This window comes from Telopea speciosissima, chromosome 6 (assembly GCF_018873765.1).
Source record: "Telopea speciosissima isolate NSW1024214 ecotype Mountain lineage chromosome 6, Tspe_v1, whole genome shotgun sequence".
In the NCBI taxonomy this organism is placed as follows: Eukaryota; Viridiplantae; Streptophyta; class Magnoliopsida; order Proteales; family Proteaceae; genus Telopea; species Telopea speciosissima.
Window position 1 is genome coordinate 35,240,539 of NC_057921.1, and position 22,439 is coordinate 35,262,977.

The following is a 22,439-nucleotide window of genomic DNA, read 5'->3' on the forward strand; positions in this document are numbered from 1 at the left end:
TGTTTTTGGGCCATGCGGTTTTACACTCGGATGCAAAATTATGAAACCATTGTGAATCCGCGGTTTCCGAGACCAGACTTTGGTCTTGTGAATCTCGGTTTTACGCTCGGATGCAGCCTAGTGAAACCGCACGTAAATCCGACCGGCCGAAAAGGGTTTTTGACCTGTTTTGCTTAACCAACTTGTTTCTAATGCTTATTACCCTCATTATTGCTACCCTTACCCCTCGTGTAACTTTGTGTTTACCTTTGCAAATCGATTTTTGATTGGTTTGCTTAATATTGCTATTGTGCCTATAGCGTGGGTGTTGGCGCAACCAGGTGTGAACCGTGGTTAATACACGGTCGAATGCCAACCGTTCTCTGCTGCTAGGAAGAGGCCGGTGAGGCTTGAATGCGGTTCTACGGTAGCACGCGCCAATTAGTAATAATGCGGATGTCGCCGCGTTGTTGAGCAATAGGTTGCAATCCATTGGACGAGCATAGGGAGCGCAACAAGAGCGGCGCCAATTTATCACCAAAACATGGCTGCTATGTTCCAAGCCTTTGTTAGGGAAAGGCAGCCGGTGCCTCCTCTGTGCAAGTCAATCCTCCCCGCTGCCTGTGGGTTCTGCATTGTACCTAGTGTTCCTGCGGCTCGAGATCTGCCGGAATTCCTTTGACACAGAGGTGCGGCCTACTCTACCTCCCACTTGGTGACTCCTTGATCAGCGGTGGCTCGGCCAGGTAGATCTTGCTTAAAGTCGGAAGATTTCGAAACATCGCCCTCGACCTTCTATAAGATGGCCCATGATTCCTTTTTCCGGCAACATTTATAAGGGATCTTGAGAGAATCTTTGAAGTGATACGGTCTCAATGACACGGACAAGATCCGGTGTGCTACCTACCGGCTCGGGGGTGATTCGATGCGTGGTGGCTCTCCTCTAAAGACCATTTTTGGGCGACTCACCTGAGGCAACTTGGGCTCAATTGAGAAGTCTTCTTCAAAAATTTCTTCCCTCAAAACCTGTGATAGGAAGGAGTGCGAGTTTATGAGCTTCTTTCGAGGATCCAAATCGGTCCTTGAGTACCCGTAAGCTTTTGAGAGCTGTTTTACTTCGCCCAGGTACACATGAAGGCCGAGAATGTGAAGGCTAGGAAGTTTGAGAAGGGCTTAGACCTAGCATTAGTACTTACGTGGTCTACACAGTACCCTACTTATCTTGAGGCAGTCCGGGCCGCTAAGGTGATTGAGGACCAGAGAGAGAGAAAATTACAGGGCCATTCGAGTGGTAAAAGACCCATGACTCTCATGAACCTAGGGGATCCACAAAATTCCAAAAGAGAGGATCCTACACTACTACTTTTCCTGGTCCGATCCGGAGGTCGAGATGCGGTGCAGCGCCCGAGGCCTACATCAACTCCTCACTATGGTTCCCGAGACTTTTATATGTTACACATTGCGAGTCCGGGCATATGGTTCGAGGCTGTCCTCATCCTCGGATGATAGGTCCTCCAGTGCGGCTACACAAAGGCACCCTGAGCAGCGAGTTGTGCGTTCTCTTCTTCTGCTCCGGCCCGTAGATCTCGAGGTCGGGTGTATTACGCGACAAATGAAGAGGCCCAGGCCGATCCCAGTGTTATTACGGGTAATGCACTCTACTCTTAAGATGTGCATATTATAGCTTTTGTTTTATGATTGGTTGTCTGTTGCTTGTCGGTGTCGTTCTTGTTTGCTCTCGGCTGCTTATGCTTTATTTGATTGGGGCATCACACTCTTTTGTGTCCCCTAGTTTTGCTAAGAAGATGTCCATTGAACCAAAGCTAATGGCCCGAGAATTGATAGTCGAGTACACCAGCGGGTAGCAAGGTTGAACTTGACTCGGTTTATGATCCTTGCCCGGTATGTGTGGGTGGTCACGGACTCGAAGCAAGCTTAAATCTGCTGGATATGAAAGACTTTGATGTGATTTTGGGAATGGATTGACTATCAACTCACAAAGATCTAACTGCATTCGAAGAGGAAGGTTCTATTCAAACCAATTTGAAGGTGAAGAGTTTGTGTTTATGGGTACTAGGCGGGAGAGACCCAAGAAGGTTATCATCTCGCCCTCAAGTGACAGTTGTTGGCGAGAGGGATGTCGGTGTTATCTAGCATCTGTGATAGACAGCGAAGCCAAAGGAGCCTTTGGAAGAGTTGTGCGTGGTGAGAGACTTTCCGGATGTCTTTCCGAGGATCTAACGCGGTTGCCACCGGATCGCGAGACGAGTTCATGATAGATCTGATTCTGGTGCAGCCCGAGTATCAAGGCACCTTACAGGATGGCCCCAGCCGAGCTAAAGGAGCTACGAAGCGGTTGAATGACTGTTGAAGAAGGGTTTCATTAGACCCGGTGTATCTCCTTGGGAGCGCTGTTGTTTGTGAAAAAGAAGGGCGGTAGTATGCGTCGTGCATTGACTACCGTGAGCTCAACAAATTGACAATCGAAGCGGTATCCTTTGCCTAGGATCGATGACCTATTCGATCAACTACGAGTGCTAAGGTGTTCTCGAAAATTGATCTCGTCGAGGGTACCATCGATTGAAGATCGAGAAATAGTGATATCGTGAGACAGACATTGGATCTCGCTATGGTCATTATGAGTTCTTGGTCATGTCCTTGGTGACCAATGCCCGACGCCTTTATGGAGTTGATGAACCGGGTGTTCCACGATGTTCAGACAAGTATGTCATTGTCTTCATTGATGACATCTTGGTACATTCCAAAGCGAGAGGAGCATGCGGACCATCTTCGCCTAGTATTGCAACGCCTAAGGAGAAGCGATTATGCCAAATTGATAAGTGTGAGTTTTGGCTACAACGGTGGCATTTTGGGACACCTTGTTTGCGGTAAGGGTATAGAGGTTGACCACTGCAAGTGAAGTCGAGTAGTTGGTAGGCGATACCCGAGAATGTGGCGGACATTCGTAGTTTCCTGGGACTAGTGGCTATTCAGGAGATTTATTGAGAACTTCTCAAGGCTCTCGCTCCTATGACACGGCCGACCCGAAAGGGAGTGAAGTTGAGTGGTGCGATAGGCTGTGAAAAGAGCTTCCAAGAGCTCAGCGGAGGCTGGTTTCCGCTCGATGCCTTACCATTCCTAATGGTCTTGGAGGGATGGTAGTCTGATGATGCATCTAAATTGGGCTTGGGTTGTGTTCTAATGCGAGATGGGAAGGTAGTAGCCTATGCTTCTCGGCGATTGAAGGACTATGAGAAGAATTACCCGACCCATGATTTGGAGCTTGCACTGTGGTTTTCGCTCGAAGATGCGGAGACATTATTTATATGGTGAGAAGAGCGAAATATACGGTGATCACAAGAGCCTCGAAATACTTCTTTACCAAAGGAGCTCAATATGAGGCGGCGACGGTGGTTGGAGTTGTTGAAAGATTATGATTGTACTATCCATTACCACCGTGCGAGAGCAAATGTAGTAGCGGATGCGCTAAGCCGGAAATCGGTCCTTATCACATGGCATCACTAGCGGCCGGTGAGAAACTCATCGAGAAGCTAGAAGGATGGACCTGGAATTCTTGGTTGATGGTGTTACCTTATCTCTATCGGCTTTATCGATCAATCCACACCTGGTAGGCGAATTCAATCAGCCCAGGCTTGATGAGGAGATTAAAAGGTTATTGAGGCTATCGGGGGACACTGCGCGAGGCCGGATTTTACTTTAGCAGTGGTGTTCTCATGTTCGAGACAACGGCTATGTGTTCTAGTAACCTCGGTTGAGGAAGGAAGTGTTAGGTGAGGCCCGCGACTCTCCCTATTCTATTCATCCGGTAGTACGAAGATGTATAGAGATGCGAAGGAATATTCTTGGTGGAGTGGAATGAAGAGGATGTGGCGAGTATGTGGCAAAATGTCTTACTTGTCGGCCGGTGAAGGCGGACAAGACAGCGACCTCATGGCCTCTACAAAGTCATTGCTGTTCAGAGTGGAAGTGGGAGCATGTTACCGTGGATTTTGTCACCGGGTTGCCCCGCACGCCTAGAGGTGTCGATACCATATGGGTTGTCGTTGACAGATTGACAAAGCGGCTCACTTCATCCCCGTGAAGATTACCTATTCGATGGACAAGTGGCTCGCTTGTACATTGATAATGTAGTTCGTCTACACGGAGTTCTGTCGGCATCATCTCCGATCGGGATCCCGATTTACATCCAAGTTAAGGGGGTTTTCGAGAAGGCAATGGGTACATTGTTGAGTTTTAGTACAGCCTTCCACCTCAAACCGACGGACAATCGGAGAGGACTATTCAGACATTGGAAGATATGCTCAGAGCTTGTGCCATTGATATCTGAAGGCAGTGGGACGAGCATCTCTCACTTATTGAGTTTGCTTACAATAACGATTACCAGGCTACTATAGGCATGGCACCGTTTGAGAGCTCGATTATGGGAAGAAGTGTCGGAGACCGTTATATTGGGGCGAAGTAGGTGAGCGGCGTATTCTTGGACCCGAGTTGATTCGAGGCAACATGCGAGAAGGTGGACTTGATTCGTGGCGGATCAGCGGCTCGATCGAGCGAAGGGTTATGCGGACTTGAGGCGGAAGGACCTTGAGTTCGCTGCTCGGCGATAAAGTGTTCCTTAAGGTATCCCCTCCAAAAGGGTGATGCGTTTTAATGAAAGAAGGCGAGTCGAGATTTATAGGGCCTTTTGAGATCCTGCCGCAGTTGGACCGGTGGCATATCGGTTGGCGCTCCCTCCATCTTTAGAAGGTGTGCGCGGCGTCTTCCACGTGTCCGTGTTGAGGAAGTATGTCCGTGATCGAAACCATGTATTGTGGCATGAACACACGAGAACTTGCGGCCGACATGTCCTATAAAAGAGTGTGAAAAGATTTTGGACAGCGAGGTTGTTCATCTTCGCAACCGGCCCATTCATTATGTGAAGATAAAATGGTGCAACCATCAGGAAGGAAGCTTCTTGGGAGGGGGAGGTAGAGATGCGGGCGAAATACCCTTTTCTTGCCTATCTACAGGTACATCAAATTTCGAGGACGAAATTTCTTATAAGGGGGGGATGTTATACCGTACCCGGGATATAATTAAATATCATTTCTTCTCGTGACGTGTAGATACCCATTTGCCATGTATCTTTGGTGACTGTTCTCCATGATGGTGAACCTAGCTACAAAATCGTTGACCACAAGACGGGTTTGCTGTGGAGGAAAGATTCCTCGACCGCCAGGTGGGAAAGTTCGTTGCGGCGACTTAAGTCGATTACCCTCAAGTACCGCCCGGGAAGCGAGGAGTTCGGGAAGAGCATCTGGACCGTCACCTCGATTGGATAATTCGTTCGGTGATGAGCTTAGCATTGCAGTGTGAAAATTGAGTCGTGGGTAATAAACCGTGCCAGGGGAAAAGTAAGTTCTAGTCTCAAGACTTATTAATTATTCTTCCTTGGTAACCTCGAAGTGCGGGTCGGGCTTGAACCGCTCGAGTTATTTCATGAGAGAAGGGAATAAATTAAGTTTGGGTCCGCGTACCTTTAGGAAGTACATTGGGGACTTATACCCATCTCATATGAACCCATCTACAGAATGGGCTTTTCCCTAATTAAGGTTGTGGGCAGGCCCATTTAACTATTGACCCAATGATGGGTTATTCCATCCACTTACCCACATAGGGCTAATGGGTTGACCCATTAGGCCTCACTGACCATTATCAGAGGTACCCGAATACCCATTTATTATAAATGAGTCCATGAGGGGAGAGAGAACATCGCTTCTCCTTCATCATCCTCTTCTACCCTAAATCGTGGAGGAGAGAAAGAGGAGAGAAAGAGGAGAGAAAGAGAAAGAGGAAGGAGAGAGAGGCTTGGAGGAAGGTGGAGACCCCATCTCTTGGGCCATAAATCGTGGAGCTCTCATCTTGGGGTAGGTAAGCTATTGAACCTTCTTCCTTCTTACATTTTGGATTTTAAAAGGGGTTGGGTAATGGGAGAGATTGACCTAGATCTCTCTTGGAACCTAGGGAGTCGATGGAGCTTTAAAGCCGAGCTATGGTGGAGTTATTTCGCTCCATTATGAGCCCTAATGTGAGGTTCTCATTGCCATTTGAGAGATTTAAGGTTGGACCCTAATGAGCTTAGGATGGAGTTTCTAGAAGTCCTTGTGCTTTAAAACCACTTGAAATGGGGTCCTTGGAGGAGAATCCTTCGGGTTTTGGACCGAAGGTGTGAGGGTTTACGTGTGGGTTCGGACACGCGAAAACCACCTGAAATTACCTTCGAGAAGGATTCTGAAGGTCGGATTACGCTTCGGTTTTGATTTTACGAAACCACATCGCATCCGACCTTGACCAAAATTGTCCTGAGCCCTGTGAAGGTCGGATTTACACTCGGTTTCGATTTTCGAAACCACATCACGCATCCGACCTTGACTAAAGCTGTCCCGAACCCCGGTTTCCTAGGATTTACATGTGGTTGCGAATTTGGGCGTACGAAACCACTCCTGCAACCACTTTGTTTTGGAACCTTATACTTAAGTGTTTATGGGAGACCTTTTGGGGATCCTTTCCTTTCGCTCGTTTAACCTTATTCCACTCTTTGTATAGGTTAATATATTCGCTTTTGTGGCTTATTGCTTGATCGAGGCGACAACGATAATCGTGGTGTTTGGCGTATACGTTGTGAGTGGGTTTGGTCGTTTGGGCTTGTTATTATGTGCATTATATATTATGTAATCATTATAATTAATAAGCATGTTTGCGTATAATGCGTACTCTTACATACAATTGTTATAATGTTGATTGGTAATGTGATACCTTGATGGGTCTCGGTGCGGTGGGTACCGTGCGGAACCCCGAACACTATATACATTTATGAAGAAATTTTGTTGAATGTCATGTTGAAGCTATGCGCCGTGCCGTCTTGGTAAGGGCACTAAACCGGATGAAAAGTTGATGCGCCGGATTACCTCTCGGGACGATAGGACTTGTAGTATATTGTGGCTAGGATTTCACACCCTTATGCTACGACCCTTACCAACGGGGTTTAGGTGTTGGGTAATCGGTCACCGGATTACGTGGAGGTGGGAGAGGCCGATCGTGGTAGTATTGGTTATCGAGGGTCCGCATTTGAGTGGTCTTGGAGGCTTCGATCGGCGTAGGTCCCACGTGACAATTGAGGTTTCGTTGTGGCGATAAGTTAAGTGACCACGTGTCTCCCGAGTTGTCGCGAGAGCATACGCCATTGACTTAGTTGTTTGTTAGGTGGAAAAATGGACTTAACATGTGCATACATCGTTGGACTATGTGGTGCGTGTTTGTGCATTCCCATCCCCTCATCGGCTCGGTGGAGCTAACCCCCTCGTGCGCACACTTTTTGGATTATGATGCGGTGCGGATATCTCGCGGGACTTGGAGTTCAGCCTCGGGATACGATGAGATCGGTGAGGAGGAACCAGAGGCCGTGTTTGAGGAACATGGCGACGGGTGTCCTTGCGATGATTGTGCCTACGGGCCGTGAGGATATTCGGGACTCGATCCCTTTTTGATTACTTTTGAGGCTAAGGCCTATGGTGAAATACTTCTTGTAATACCATTTTTGATAGTTATTAGATGGTCTTTGGAAATGTAACTAATTCTGTATTTATCATCTAGCTTTGAACATCTTGTAACTATTCGATTTATACGCTTCATGATACTACGATCCTTGGAATATAATATTCCTCTTTTACGCATTCTAATATTATATTGTGTTAATATTGGATATGGTATGCGTTAGGACAACTTTGTCGATGATCGGGGCGGTTTAGTAGGATGACAGCGTCGTCCTAGTCACCCTTTATATGATATTATATTCCTTGTCTGGAATAGGGGTGTGACGCTTAGACACCCCTCCAATGCCTTGGGTCGCTTTGTCGCCTTGACAACTATGCATGGCGCCTAGGCAAGCCAAAGCGGTGGTAGGGTGCCTGGGCGAGCAAAGCGTTTGTATGTAAATAGGGAGGCAAGGGGCTTATATATAATATAGAAGACTTAATTTTTTTAGTTATAAATATAAAGAGGGGTTTATGAGTAATGTAAAAATATGCCCAAATGATGTAAGCCTAGTCTAAGTTCTTCAACAACGGATCGGGAGAGTGAATTTACACAAGCTCAAAAGCAATCATAAGCTGTGTAGAAATGGCAGACATGCGTGACTTTAGAAAAACGATTGTAACTTCCTTAATAGATATCGGAATGATCAGATTCTAGTGGCAAATTAAAGAGGATTCACGGGTACCACTTTGGTAAAGAAAGTTTTCTCAGAGTCTTAGTGGTAGATATACGAAATTGTGCTAGAGGTGACGGTAAGTGCAAGGACAAGAAAATAACTTGGATGGAGCGAAGAGTAGAGTGACTTCTCTTCTAGGATGTAAAAACTCCAAGGGAGGCCCACAACTCTTCTAGGATGTAGGTGAAGAACAAAAACCCCTACTCTTCTAGGAAAGAGAGAAACTTCTTCAAGGGTTGAGTATCGTAACTCATCAAAAAAGTCAAGAGTTGTTCTTTGCAACTTGAGCATCGTTTCGCTCATCACCGCAACTCGTAAGTCTTGACAGTTCTTTTCTAAATCGAGTCATTGAGAATTTGAGATTTTATTTAATGAATTTTCTTACTTATAAATTCAATTTTTTGCCCTCACTACTCTCTTTTTGCAGACTTGGATTCAAATTGTTTTCACTTAAGTTTGATCTCCTTCTCTAGCATAAACGGAGTGCGGAAAGACCCTTATATGGATCCTTATTGGCAAGCTCACCTTATTTATGCACCAAGCTTGCATGCTCCCTTACCCCATCTTTCCCTCTCTTTTTACAGCTTACATGAAGAAGAAGATGTTGCGTAAAGGCACCAATTTTTGTATTTGTAACAGTGTATGGAGCATCACATACACATCCAATGAATGCAGTACTTTTGGTACATATGTAGATCCGTATTTGACGGATACTTCTTCATCATCTCGGCAAAACCTCACTTGTATTCTTAGTGGTTCGAGTTTGAATTCATTTCCTTACATAAACATACTAGGAGGTCTTGCAACAAGAAGATATTATTTCTTTGTTTTGGCACTCAAGTTGTTTAACGAGTCAAGAACATTGGAGCTGGATTTCCTACTTGCTACAAGCGTTACACTTCAACATTTTATTTGGTTTGTATTTGATCCCAGTGGCAAGACAACACTTTTTGAGTTGGAAGAGAATTCAAGGATGAATTCTTTTTGGGAGTATGGTACAAGCCTGACCAACATCATGAAGAAGAACCAGCCCAGAGCCACCAACATGGCCAGCCAAGCTGTTCAATACCTGAGGAACTCCAAAACCGTCCAGGTTTGTGGAGACTCTTCACATCCTTAATGGATGATGATGTGGCAAGCATTCTCCAAGAAATTCCATTGGCTAAGAAATTTCTTCCTAGAGTCTTCTCCTTGGATCAAATATCAATGCCTAGGAACAAGTATCAATACCTTGGGGCAAGTTTCTATGTATTGGAATTATTAAGCTATTTATGTTTTTCCTTTTTATTTCCTCTATGCGCAATCTCAACCCTAGAATTATAGGGGATGCTTGAGATTATTTTGATGTTTTAAGGATTCTAAGGCCTATAAATAGGGAGTGATTTCTCATTGTAAGTGGTAAATTTGATGAATGAAAATTGCTTTAAGCATTTCTTAGAACCATGATGAGTTCTGCCCTTTGAACCGAGAAGAGTTCAGCCTAGAAACCCTTAAAAATATTTTCTCTTTCCTAGAAGAGTAGGAGTTTTGTTCTTCACCTACATTCTGGAAGAGTTGTAGGCCACCCTTGGAGTTGATTTGCATACTAGAGAGAATTAAGTTACTCTACCCTTTGCCCCATCCAAGTTACTTTTTTGTCCTTGCAATTGCCGTCACTTCTAGCAAAATTTTGTATATCCTCCACTGGGCCTCTGAGTAAACTTTCATTACCAAAGTGGTTGCCCAGTGAATCCTCTCTAATTTGCCACTGGAATCCGATCATTTCAATCTGTTTTAAGGAAGTTACAGTTGTTTTTTCTGAAGTCGCATAAGTCTGCCAATTTCTACACAAGGTGTGATGGCTTTTGAGCTTGTGTAAACTGTAAAGTCATTCTCTTGATCCGTTGTTGAAGATCTTAGGCTAGGCTTACATCATTCTTGTTAAGGACTTGGGTAAAACTCATCCTCAAAAGCTAGCCGCTAAGGAGAGGGTGCCCAAGTACCTATAAGTCTCTACATCGGGCTACTCACATCCGATGTAGGATTATTATTTCTTCCTTCTGCGTGGAACCGTAACAATCTCCCCCTCCACGCAGGAGCAACTGAGATACAACAATTTGCCAGGCCCTGCCTTTGCCCCAATTTTGGCCTCGCCAGACCCTGGCCCTACCACAACCTTGCCCTTGATACCATTTGTTAGGGACTTGGGTAGAACTTATCTTAAAACTAACTGTTAAGGAATGGGTGCCCAAATACCTATAAGTCTCCACATCAGGCTACTCACATCCGATGTGGGATTATTATTTTTGCCTTCCTCGTGGAACCCCAATAATCTCCCCTTCCACGTAGGTGCAACTGAGGTACATCGGGTTAACATGTCCTGGCTCTACCCCAATTTTGGCCCTGCCACAACCTTCGTTTTGATACCAATTGATATAAGCCTAGCTTAGGCTTTTCAATAACGGATTGGGAGAGTGAGTTTACACAAGCTCAAAAGCAATCAAAAGCTGTGCAGAAATTGGCAGACTTGCACTTATTCAGAAAAACGACTATAACTTCCTTAATACAGATCAGAATGATCGGATTTCAGTGAAAAATTAAAGAGGATTCATGGGGATACCACTTTGGCAAAGAAAATTTTCTCAAGGTCCCAGTGGAGGATATATGAAATTGTGCTAGAAGTGATGACAAGTTCAAGGACAAGAAAGTAATTTAGATGGAGCAAAGGGTAGAGTGACTTCTCTTCTAGGATGCAAATCAACTCTAAGGGTGGCCTATAACTCTTCCAGGATATAGGTGAAGAACAAAACTCCTACTCTTTTAGGAAGGAGAGAAACATTTTCAAGGGTTTCTAGGTTCTAAGGAGAGAACACATCATGGTTATAAGAAATACACAAAGCAATTTTCATTCATTAAACCTGCCACTTACAATGAGAATTCACTCCCTTTTTATAGGTTTACAATCCTTGCAAACATTAAAATGATCTGAACCATCCCCCCTACAATCCTAGGGCTGAGATTGTGCATAAAGAAAATAGAAAAGAAAAAAATAAATATCTTAATAATTCCAATACATAGAAACTTGCCCCAAGGTATTGACACTTGTTCCAAGGAGACTCTAGAGAGAAATTTCTTAGCCCGGGGATTTTCTTGGAGAATGCTTGCCATGTCATCATCCTCTAAGTATGTGAAGAGTCTCCACAAACCTGGCCAGTTTTGGAGTTCCTTGGGCCTTGAACAGCTTGGCCGGCCATGTTGGTGGCCTTGGGCTGGTTCTTCTTCATGATGCTGGGCGGGTCTGCATCATCTTCCCGTTCCCCCTCTTCTTCTTACACCGGCACCGCTGCTGCTATTGCAGTGACATTGTCAGTGGCAGTGCTTCTGCTTCTTCTCCTTCTTGCTTCCTCCTTAACCTACTGCTGCCCTATTTCCCCACTTTCCCATCATTTACCCTGTTTTCACCCTTTTCTCCCTCATATCCACCTTTTCATCCCTTCTATTTACTGTATTTTGGATCTAGGTGCTCTAAACAAGCAAGGCAACCAATCTCCTAGGCCACCCAAGAGTGCCTTGTTGCCTAAGCAGCACCTAGACGATGCCTTGACAACTATGCTTGAGCGTCTTGCTGCAACTCGAGAGTCCTACTCAAGAGTTCTTCTCTGGAATCTAATAATTGAGATTTTATTTAGTAAACTATCTTATTTATAAATATGCCCTTTGTATATCAATATTTACAATTAACTTAAAGTTATATTTTTACTTTATTCATGACCCCTCTTTATATTTATAACTGAGGAAATTAAGATTCTATATTATATATAAGCCACTTACCCCCCTTTTACATACAAATGCTTTGCTCGACTAGGTGATGCCTAGGCACCCTGCCACTGCTTTGGCTCACCTAGGCGCCTTGACAACTATGATCTATGCCTTACATGGCGGTTAAACTCCCTCCGCCATCACCGTCAGGTTTACTCATCATTTGGGACTCTTATCTGTTCCTGACCAAGAGGCAGCAAACCAGTTGCAGCAGAATTATTTGAAGGAGATTCAACAGTTCTGATGTGAAGAACAAGATGTTGAAGCGGTTCATCAAGGTTGATGCTACGAGGACCAGATATAAGAGAAAAGTGGGGAATCCCTGTTGCTGAAACTTTTGTTGGCAAAATGAATGGAGAGGCGATCCTGTGTCTTTTCAATTCTGCTGTTCTCATTTCTCAGTTGTCCCTGGAAAGTCAGATCTCACTGTCCTACCGACGTCTGTGTTTTGATCTTAGGATCTAAAGAAGAGTGACATGTGTCTCTCTCAAACTAGGAAGTTTCTCTGTCTCCCATTTCTTAAGATTTGAAGAACAGAAGAGATAGATAGAAAGAGAAAGGGGGAGAGTGCAAAGTGACAGGCATTAGGGTTTCTCACTGGAAAATTCAGACCCAGAAATTCATCCAATTGCTCAATGTACTCTGCTGCTTTGATGGCTGAACTGTCCCAATTAAATGAATGTTTTTAAAAACAACAAATTTTTTAGGTAGGCCAGAGGTTCATTTCAACCCATTTCCTTTGGCAGATGACAAGTCAACCAGGTTCAACTGGCCAGTCCAGTCCATCCAGTTCAGGTCTGAGAACATTGTTATTTAGTAAAAAGTATAAAACAATGACGTCTCAAGTACAAACATGCATCACTGGGGCCAGATGCTAGATAGCAATGAGGAACTGCATACCTGTCAGGGTGGGGGAGTATAAGCCTCAGAACTGCTTCCAATTGGTTGACCAGTGAAGAGAGTAGAGCACAAACAGGTTTTAAACTTCTATGAAATTTTCAGGCATCCTATGATATCTTTTTTACTTCCATAATTCCAAAGGAGCTAATTTCTTTTAGTTCACTTTCCAGTTTATTACCCTTTCTTTGTTAATACTTTTCTTTTCTATGGATTTTGCACCAATGATGCGATCACAACCTATGGATCAGTCTAGGTTAGACTTTTCTATTACAGGCATAGTTTTTATGGTGGTTGGTTATATGGAATTGAAAATAGATTACCCTTTTCTTTCTTATTGGATAGGCATCATAATAGATTCTTTTGTTAGATTAGGCTCTGTTGTTTGTTGGCAAGTGTTTCACATTTGGTCTTCTATCCATTCTCCGTGCACTTGAGAAGAAAACCTTCTTAACAAATTGTGTGTAGAAAAACATCTGATTCTTAGAGCATTTCTAGTGTGGGAGCTGATTCTTCCCTCTATCCATCTGGGGCTGTATAATGTTGCCCAGAAGCAGAAAGACCTATATTCGTGTCCAATCTCTATCTCCCTCCTCTCATGGTTGTATCTCACCCAGGACCTTTATTTACTGGAGAGTAGAAGTCTGGAAGTTTCATCTCTCATAGTGTCTCAAGGAGTTCTTTTTGCCACATCAGCATATGAACTGTAGGTTTTGGGCTTTAGGAAATCCTTTAAAATTTTCTCCTTGTCATTCTTTATTTTCTTTGCAACAATGCTCAAACCTCTGACCTCTCTTCCAAGTGAGTAGTAGAACAAATTCAGGCTGTTTTTCAGATATGATTCTTTGTTCTATGAATTTCATGCCAATGGATTTTCAAGATGCCAGCTACCTTTGTTGGTAAAGAGTATTTGGGTTTTGCTATGAAACCTGGACTGGAACATCACTTGTTAAACAGTTAGCCATCGATTTGCTTCCATTTTAACAAGAAAATGGATGGAAGAGAAAGGACTAAGTGTTATTTTGATGTGGCCGTGTGCAATGTAATTGCTGATGTGATGCAATGCCACCTTGCAGATGTGTAAGTCACTAAATTGTGAGCTAAAATAAGGAACAAGAAATCTCCCATCTTTCTCCGTCACTTTTATTACTCCAAAATTCACAGATGAAGTTTAATGACTAAGAGTTAACTAGGTTACCCTAACTGAAGGTAACATAAAACAAACATCACCTTTGAAGAGTTAACTTTATTGTTGTAAAAGTTTACTTGTTTACCACCTTAAAATTTGTTGATAAACTGTTTAGTTCCTTAGTTGCTGAAATGGATTTTGGGATAAATTATTATTTAATTTTTGTTTCTCTTTTTCTTGAGTTAATTGTTCTGTGTTATTTCTCATGGGGTTGGTTTTATAGTTAATTCTGCTCAGATCAATTAAGATCTCTTATGCCAATCACTTTTTCTCTGGCCTGGAGCAGTGATTTTCTTCTTTTTCCCCCCTTCCTCTTGTTTTCTTCTTTTCTAAGATATACAGACTACAGAGAAGTTACAGGAATAATCAGTTTGTCACTCATATCTGACTGGAGTTATACAAATATTGCATAAAGAAAGCCAGAGCCAAAAATAAATAAAGAAATAAAGATCTCCATGGATCATGGGTCTCACTCCAAGAACAGGCTCCATGGGGCTTTTGCATCTCACACTCTCTTGCTAAAAAAGGCGTACCCAGTGCATGAGGCTCCCGCCACTGCAGGGTCTGCAGAGGGTCATAATGTTGTTTTGAATTTCTTGTTTATGGAGAAGAGATGGTTTAAAGAGAATTTTATATAGTCAGTGGCTGATACAGCATCCATTCCAGCCTCCCCGGTTCAGATATCTAATTTATTACCCTATGTTTTTGTCACGGATTAAGTTATCCACTCCCTTGTATTATTGCTTTTGATCATAGACTACACATTTGTCAAGCAGGTCTTTTTTCTGCTTCAGTTAAATATTAGGCTAGGATCTTCTGCCTGTGATCATCTTCTTTTTGTTACTCACAGAAGTTCTCTGCTAACTTGTCTAATCCTCTCTTATGAACAGGAAGTATATGGAGGATCCTTGTTTATGGGTTGAGACGAACACAACTACCCTCAACATACTGACTGCACATGCTGAGATTGCACTGGGTTTCCTCCTAATCGTTTCACTGTTCTCGTCAGTTGTTCAATCCTAGTCTTTTCCCTCCCCCTCCCCCCACCCCCCTTGCTTCAAATGTTTTTCTGTTCAAACTTTGAACATTGACAATAAAGTTAATTTGGTGGATGCAGGTGGCAACGTAACATAGTACAAACATTTATGTACTGGCAGGTTTGTTTTGTTCCTTCCCAGTAATTATTTTCCGCTTGTAGCATCTCCTGTACATGTTAGGTTTCAACCAGTTAAAGAAATTTACATGGTTGTTACTTTTTAACTGCCATATGGTTCACATGAGAATGTGGCTAGACATCCAACTTTATAGGTCATTGGTCAACAATGAGGGCTCCGTGCAATAGAGGTAAAAAATAATTTCCAAAGAGCTGATGAAACAGGATTTATCTGATTACTTTTACATCTAATAAATGCTGCTTTGGGAGCCATGGGACCTTGCATGTGTGGCCTTCTGATTTAGGTCACTCAGAGCAGACTGTTTTTGTGTTCTACATGGCAGTTGTAGAGGTTAGGTTAGTTTAGCTTTACTTTGAAGTATTCTCTCTGCCTACAGCACAGACTTGAGAGATTCTTTTCCACTACAGTTCACATCTAGACTTTTCAATCCATGTTTCAAGCATCGATTAAAATTCCAATTTATTGCTTAATGGTTCCTCATTATTTTGCCTCTTGGACCTCTCTCTGGCAGCTCTTGAAGCTCAAGTATAAGGCTCCTGTGACTGCTAGCTACCAGCAGAGCGTGTGGGCTAAGATTGGCAGGACTGTGCATCCACTTGTCAACCAGTATGCTCCATTCTTGAATACACCACTCTCTTTTGCCAAGAGATGGTGGCTCAGGTAAAAACACAACAGGGAAGTGAGATGAGGAATGATGAAGAAAATGATCAAACAGGCCACATGGGAATATGAGATTCACTTTAATTGATGGAATCTTTTTTATTAAAAGTTTTGATAGATCATGCAACTATCTTAATTAAAAAGTCAGCTGAACACTTTTCTTAAAGTTGATAGTTGCTTTTGCCTCTTTTTCTCTGTTGTCTCCCACTCGTACCCACATGATTTGCTTAAAGAAGTGTACCACTTAAGTTTAGTTTTATGGATATATTGATGAATGTGTGCATATATGAACCCCTTGATTGGGGCTATAATTGCTTCTAAGATGACCATGGAAACTCCATCGATGCCTGATCAGCAAGGGGAGCAGCAACCATTGATGTATCCAGAGGCAGTATCAAACAGTACTTGGCATAATTCGGGATCTGTTGGGCCATTTTTTTCTGTGATATGTGTTATTACAATTTTGGCAGTTATATCTTGCATATTGGGTCGGGTTTACCTGAGAGGGGAAGTTCATCCACTTGAAAATATCAGGCACAAAAGCTGTTTGGGGTGGTTGAGGAGGTGTAGATGGTGCGTGGGTCGCGATGTTGAAGTAGGAACTAAGGTTGTTGCATGCGGAGGAAACAGTAATGGTAAGGCACGAGTAGCTGATCCTTCATTACCCCCACCAGCATGATTGCATGGTTTTGTCGTCGTGAACAGTAGCAGTCGTGGTCCAGATGATCAGTTGTCTGTTTTGGTTGGTAATTGGTATTCATTTCACTCAATCAAATTCCAAACGGTTTGCCTTTAAGTTTCTGTAATCCAATGTTTTCCTTCTTATTGTAGTACCTGATTTGGTGTCTTTTTGATAGTTTAACTCAAAACTAAAACGTTCTGTCAGTTCCTTGGTCCCAACTCCATGAAAATCCTGGACAACGGGACCTTGTTTCACCTTGTTTCATGGATTTTAAAGAGGGCTTGAACGCCCATGAGACCCTTTAATACGGTTTCTTTTGCAGTTGTATATACTTTGTGAATTGTCATCATTTCCTTACATGGGAAATGGTCGTTTTGTTAGACCTGTAACCCAAATGGGGAGGGGGGTTGTGGTGAGTATGGGCTTAAGAAGAATACAGTAAAAGGCATTCCTAGCTCAAATTCAGGGTATGCAGAACATACACAGTTTCCATAGCTTTAACAACAGTAATGCGTTTTAACTTCCGTGTTGCAGTATGTTATGGTTTATGATATTCAGTTCTGGGGAATACATCCAATTGCGTTCCAATTCATACTCCTAAATGGTTTTGGATCTTGAAAGAAAATTGTGAAGTAGAACGACCTCTGGTTCTGCTATCGACCTTAGATTTTTGGTCTTGATATGTGTAATTAAGCAAGTAGTTGCAGCAAATACTTTTCAAGAATTTAATTTCAATATCTTTGTTGTCATTAATTGATTTTTATAGTCTTTGGTCTAAAGTTGGATTGGATTCATTTCTAGAATATCTTAAAACAAAGTTATGTGCAAAGATTATTGGTCAGCATGTCTCTACGAATCACCTAGAACAACAAATTTCAAGTTGTATGATCAAATTTTTTGAAAATCCTAGCTAGCTATCGAGAGAAAATGGAAATCTTGCTCATATCATACAGTGTCAGTTAAATCTTCTTTTGGAGATCTACAAATTTAAAGTCAAAAAGGAAAAAATAATTCATAGAAAACTACATTAAACATCACTGTCTGCTTAGATTTCTGTTTTGATCATGAGACCAAGTTTACCACATCCACTAAATAAAGTACCATGCTCGATCTGTCTCTGTCAATGGTAATTCTTGAATCTACATTCTTCTCACAGTGGTTTGAGGAATCAGTACCAGATCGGCTGATTCGTATCAGTATTGGCAAAGGCCAACACCAATTCTTGGCTGATCTTATCTCTGTGGATCGGTACAGACCAAGGGTAATAAACTTAAAAAAATAATTTTTGAAAAAAAAAAAAAAACGGGTAGATCTGTCCAATCCAGATTGGTATCAGCTAGGACCGAAACTATATCCGATATCGATTCCTACATACCTGTTCCCAATGGACAAACTTCATCTAGCGCCTGAGAATAGTTACCTTAGATTTATAGAAAAAGGTTTTCCGAGTCGCTGACATAGAGTACACTAGCATCTCTGTGTCTTTCTCTCTGCCTCACATAAAATGTCCTTCTACCCTCCACTGTACGATAGCATTTTACTACACCTCATAGGTGGATTTCTTTGTGACGCTTGCTCAGAGAACCCTCTCCCATGGGAAAAAATAACTCAGTGGGGGGAGCGTGGCTCCTACACCAAAGCACAAAGTGGGGGGGGGGGGAATGACCACCCTACCCCATGAAAGGCAGAAATGCCCATCTTGTTGATGCTTTTGTGTGTACTTCTCTGGCCCCCACATGTGTGTAGGGGTCATGCTCCTATGTGCCAGTATGGGGGCGAATGGAAGCGCGCACGAAAGTAGATTTCTGACTCATAGAGGGCAAAGTGGTCATTTTGCTCCATCCTATGTTTGGCCATAGGAGTCACACTCCCAAACATAGTTCTTTTTCCCTACAAATATATAGGGAGAGGGTTCCTTGAAAGGCAACGTGATCCCTGTGCCAATAGAGGGGCCAATGGGAGTGTCTGTGGAAGCATCAATAGGGATGGGATTTACGCCTTTCATGGGGGTAGGATAGTAATTTGTACCCTCGAGTCTGGGCGCAAGGGAGATGCTGCCTTTCAGGGTTCTTTTATCTATATATCATATGGACAAACAGTACCAAGTGCTTTCATTGCTTTAGTGCTGAAAGTTTCCTCATGCTTTGTATTAGTCATCTGGCACTAATAACTGCACCTCTTCTTCCTCAGCAATCCGTCCATTTTGTTTAGGATTTCTTCTACCTCAAGATCATGATCAGACCCAACCAATCAATAAATCAAGCATCTCCACTTCCCAAAAAAATGGAACCAGTCATCTGTCCAGAAGGAGAATATCCTTGTTAAGCAACATCTAATCACGTCTAGCTCCATGATCAACAAACCCCCTAGTCCCAATTTATTCAAAAAAGACCTCCGAAACTTGGCCTCTTCCAGCAACCATTATTTCAAGCCTGTTCCATATTCCCTCTAAAGTACAATCCAAGCACAAGAACCCAACTTCCTAAGTGTCTAGGTGATAAGGTGACCGCTAGGCGGCGCCTAGGCAACCTAAGCGTGCATGAACGATTTTAAAATATGGATACAGTTTCATTCCCACTTCTCAAATCTAAAGAAACATAAACCATGTGGCATGGTTCATGGACATAACTGTTCACCCTAAAGTTCCCTTTGATGTACTGTAAGTCTATAATATATATATATATATATATAATAACAACAACATGGATCCAAAACAAACAAGAAAAAAGAAGACTATTTAACAAAAAAGGGGGGAAGGTAATGAGGAGATGACAAATGAAAGATGGAAACTAAAAGAAAAAGGAAGAAAGAAAGACAGATGAAAGTACGAGGATAGAGGTACAATCCAGTAAGTCAGGAGAATCTTAGCTAAATGGGGTCTGCTATATGGATCTTTGCCCTCCAATAGACTCTATCCGAGGTCATACTTGGTACAAGACTTAGACTATGCATGTCTTTCCTCACAATTTCTCCTATATATGGTCATTTCAGGCTTGCCCCTAGCTCTTTCAACTCCTACAATCGGGATCATATCACTCCTCCTTATTGGGGTGTACCTAGGCCTCCGTTGAACATGACCATACCACCTCAAATAACTCTCTCGGATAAATATCACCCACCAGATATACTTTATTTTCTCTTTTCCTTCCATAGCCCTTTGTTTATAAGTTTCATTATTATATTAATTAAAACCAAATAATTTGGATAAATAACCAACTAACCAAGGAAACAATAGTAAAGAAGGGTTTTGACTTTAGTTCCTTCATCCCACGATAAAATCTTCTTCTCCCTTATTATTATTATTTTTTAATACGAAACTATGATCCTATGTATCAAACTGTATATAAACAGTCTACACAAATTTAATCAAAATATTAGAAAAGACATTTAATCTTATATAATAACAAAAAAATCAAGGCGTTTGATACAATAAGGCGGTGAACGTCTAGGTCCTTAAAACATCCTTATCGCGTATGTGATGAAATGACAACTATGGGCTTCACTTGTCCAATAGTGCATGTTCATCAGATCTGGAAACTGGAAGTTATTCATGTTTTAAAGAGTTACTATTTTTTGTTTTTCTCAAGTTATATTTTTTGTCCACCTTCATACCACCATCTAACCAGTGGTTTTAATGATAATATAATCATAAGTTCAACAAATTTAAGCCATCCTTCCACCAGATTTTTAGCCTTATTGGTTGGTTTGTTTGTGAGTTATTACATCTTCTATTTTTTGCCTTATTTTTACCTAAACTAGGAACACTGAGGTTTTATCCTATGGTTGCTTTCAGTTCATTAAATCTTACTTTGATATAGTATAACTCATCATACAGTCATGAGGACCTCGATACAACGGTGAGGTTACTCCATTGCGACCAAGTTGTCGTAGGTTCGTGTTGGGAAACAGTTTCTCTGTGAAGCGGGGATAAGGTTGAGTACATTATGACCCTCCCCAGACCCCGCAATGGTGGGAGCCTTGTGCACTAGGTGCACCCTTTATCACACGGAGCATGAGGAACGGCTAGCGGGGAGTATAATCCTATGTTCTGCTTCGCTTTTTATTATGTGTTGAACATCCCTTTGAAGATGTAGCCAAAATAGAGATCAACTACATGAGAAAGGGTTTTATCTTTGCCAAAGTGTCCTTTGAGTCTACCTCTATGTGGCTCCCAAATAAGGTAATGCTATAAGGATGTATTGGGAATGCATAAATATGTTCCCAAGAAGAGTTATCCTTCATGCAATGAATATTTTGCACATTTGTACCCCCTTGCTATAAGGTCTGAAAAATAGTAGCAAAATCTGAATTTGAAAGGTACTCCTCTTTGACATGATCTATACCCATGCCTTGGGCTGAGAAGGTGCTGAAAAAGGTATTTAAAGTCAGTACTTTTATGTTCAACGCATTAGCCACTATGTTCTCCTTTTCGGATTTTTTCAAAGTAAATATAAACTCTTGGAGGTACGCCACCCACTTGGTGTGTAGATTATTCATTGTCCTTTGAGAGTGCAAGTGTTTGAGTATCTTATGATCGGAGAAGACTTTTAAGATCGGTACTACAACATATAGCTCAAGGTCATTGGTAGAGTACCACTTAGCATTGTTCAAATTTTTTATATAGACAGTGATGGGGTGGACTCCTTACATAAGTACACACCAATGATAATGTGAGAAGCATCTGTGGCAACCTTAAATATTTGATCAAAATCGGGAAGGTGCACTATTGGAGCCTCTATCATCTTTCACTTAATGAGTTTTAAGGCTTGGTAGTAGATAGAGTTCACTTAAACTTGCCCTTGTTCTGCTTCATACTTAGTGATGGGCGCCATGATAAAGCAAACTCCTCTAATGAATCGTTGGTAGAAAGATACGAGGTAGTAAAAACTCAGAACTTTGGTTAGCATATTTGGTATAAGCCAATCAAAGATACTTTGGACCTTCTCCATATCAACTTCGACGTCCTTTGATGATATGATAAAATCAAGGAAGACAACCTTGGGCAATATGAAAGAATACTCTTTGAGGTTGATGTAGAGCTGTTCAGCTCATAGTACTTGCACGCATCACACACCTCAAGTGATCAAGATTGTCCTCTTTTTTCTTGCTATAAATCAAAATGTCATCAAAACAGACAACACGAAACTTGTGATAAAGGAACGCAATACCTGCGTCTTAACTCTCATGAAGGTGCTAAAGGCATTAAAAAGGTCAAATGGCATGATCGTCCACTCATACAATCCATCATTTATTTTGAAAACAGTCTTCATTTGTCTTTAGGAAAATTTGAATTTGGTGGTAGCCACTTTTGAGATCTAGTTTGGAAAATATTGTCGCTCTCTTCAACATGTCCAACATATCATCAAATTGAGGAATAAAAAATCTGTATTTCTCGATGTGAGGACAATGACATGGTGGGGGGATCGCCACGTGTCCTCCACCTCATCCCTCTTTGGGGAAAAGAGAGAGGAGAGAGGGGGTGAATTGTATGTAGAGGATTTGCCACCTAGAGGATGGTCTACGACCCAAGATGTAAATGTAATGACTCTCATACGATGCCCATTGGGGACAATTGGTCCATTGGTCTGGGTACGGGTCAAGTTACGGTCTGGAAAATGTATTAGGCACCCAATCTGTCCGGACTTGCCAGTCTTTCTATTGCTAGGCATAAATGGTGGCAGAACATGCTTTGGGGGAATATAAAATATAAGCGAAATTACAAGAAAATAAAGTACAAGGGAAGTAGAGAAACACATACTCAAAGGTTCGGCTGCAAGGTAAGGGTTAATA

At 42.2% G+C, this 22,439-nt stretch overlaps 1 protein-coding gene across 1 annotated transcript in view; it reads left to right on the plus strand.

Moving 5' to 3' along the window:
* Positions 1 to 16,260, plus strand: part of LOC122664671 (transmembrane protein 33 homolog) — a 34,376-nt gene extending 18,116 nt beyond the window's left edge. Inside the window, exons 7-9 of the mRNA XM_043860605.1 lie at positions 15,023 to 15,136; positions 15,250 to 15,289; positions 15,819 to 16,260. Of these exons, the coding sequence (XP_043716540.1) occupies positions 15,023 to 15,136; positions 15,250 to 15,289; positions 15,819 to 15,971 (307 nt within the window). The 3' untranslated portion in view covers positions 15,972 to 16,260. The remainder of the gene's footprint in view (positions 1 to 15,022; positions 15,137 to 15,249; positions 15,290 to 15,818) is intronic.
* The last annotated feature ends 6,179 nt before the right edge of the window (positions 16,261 to 22,439 follow it).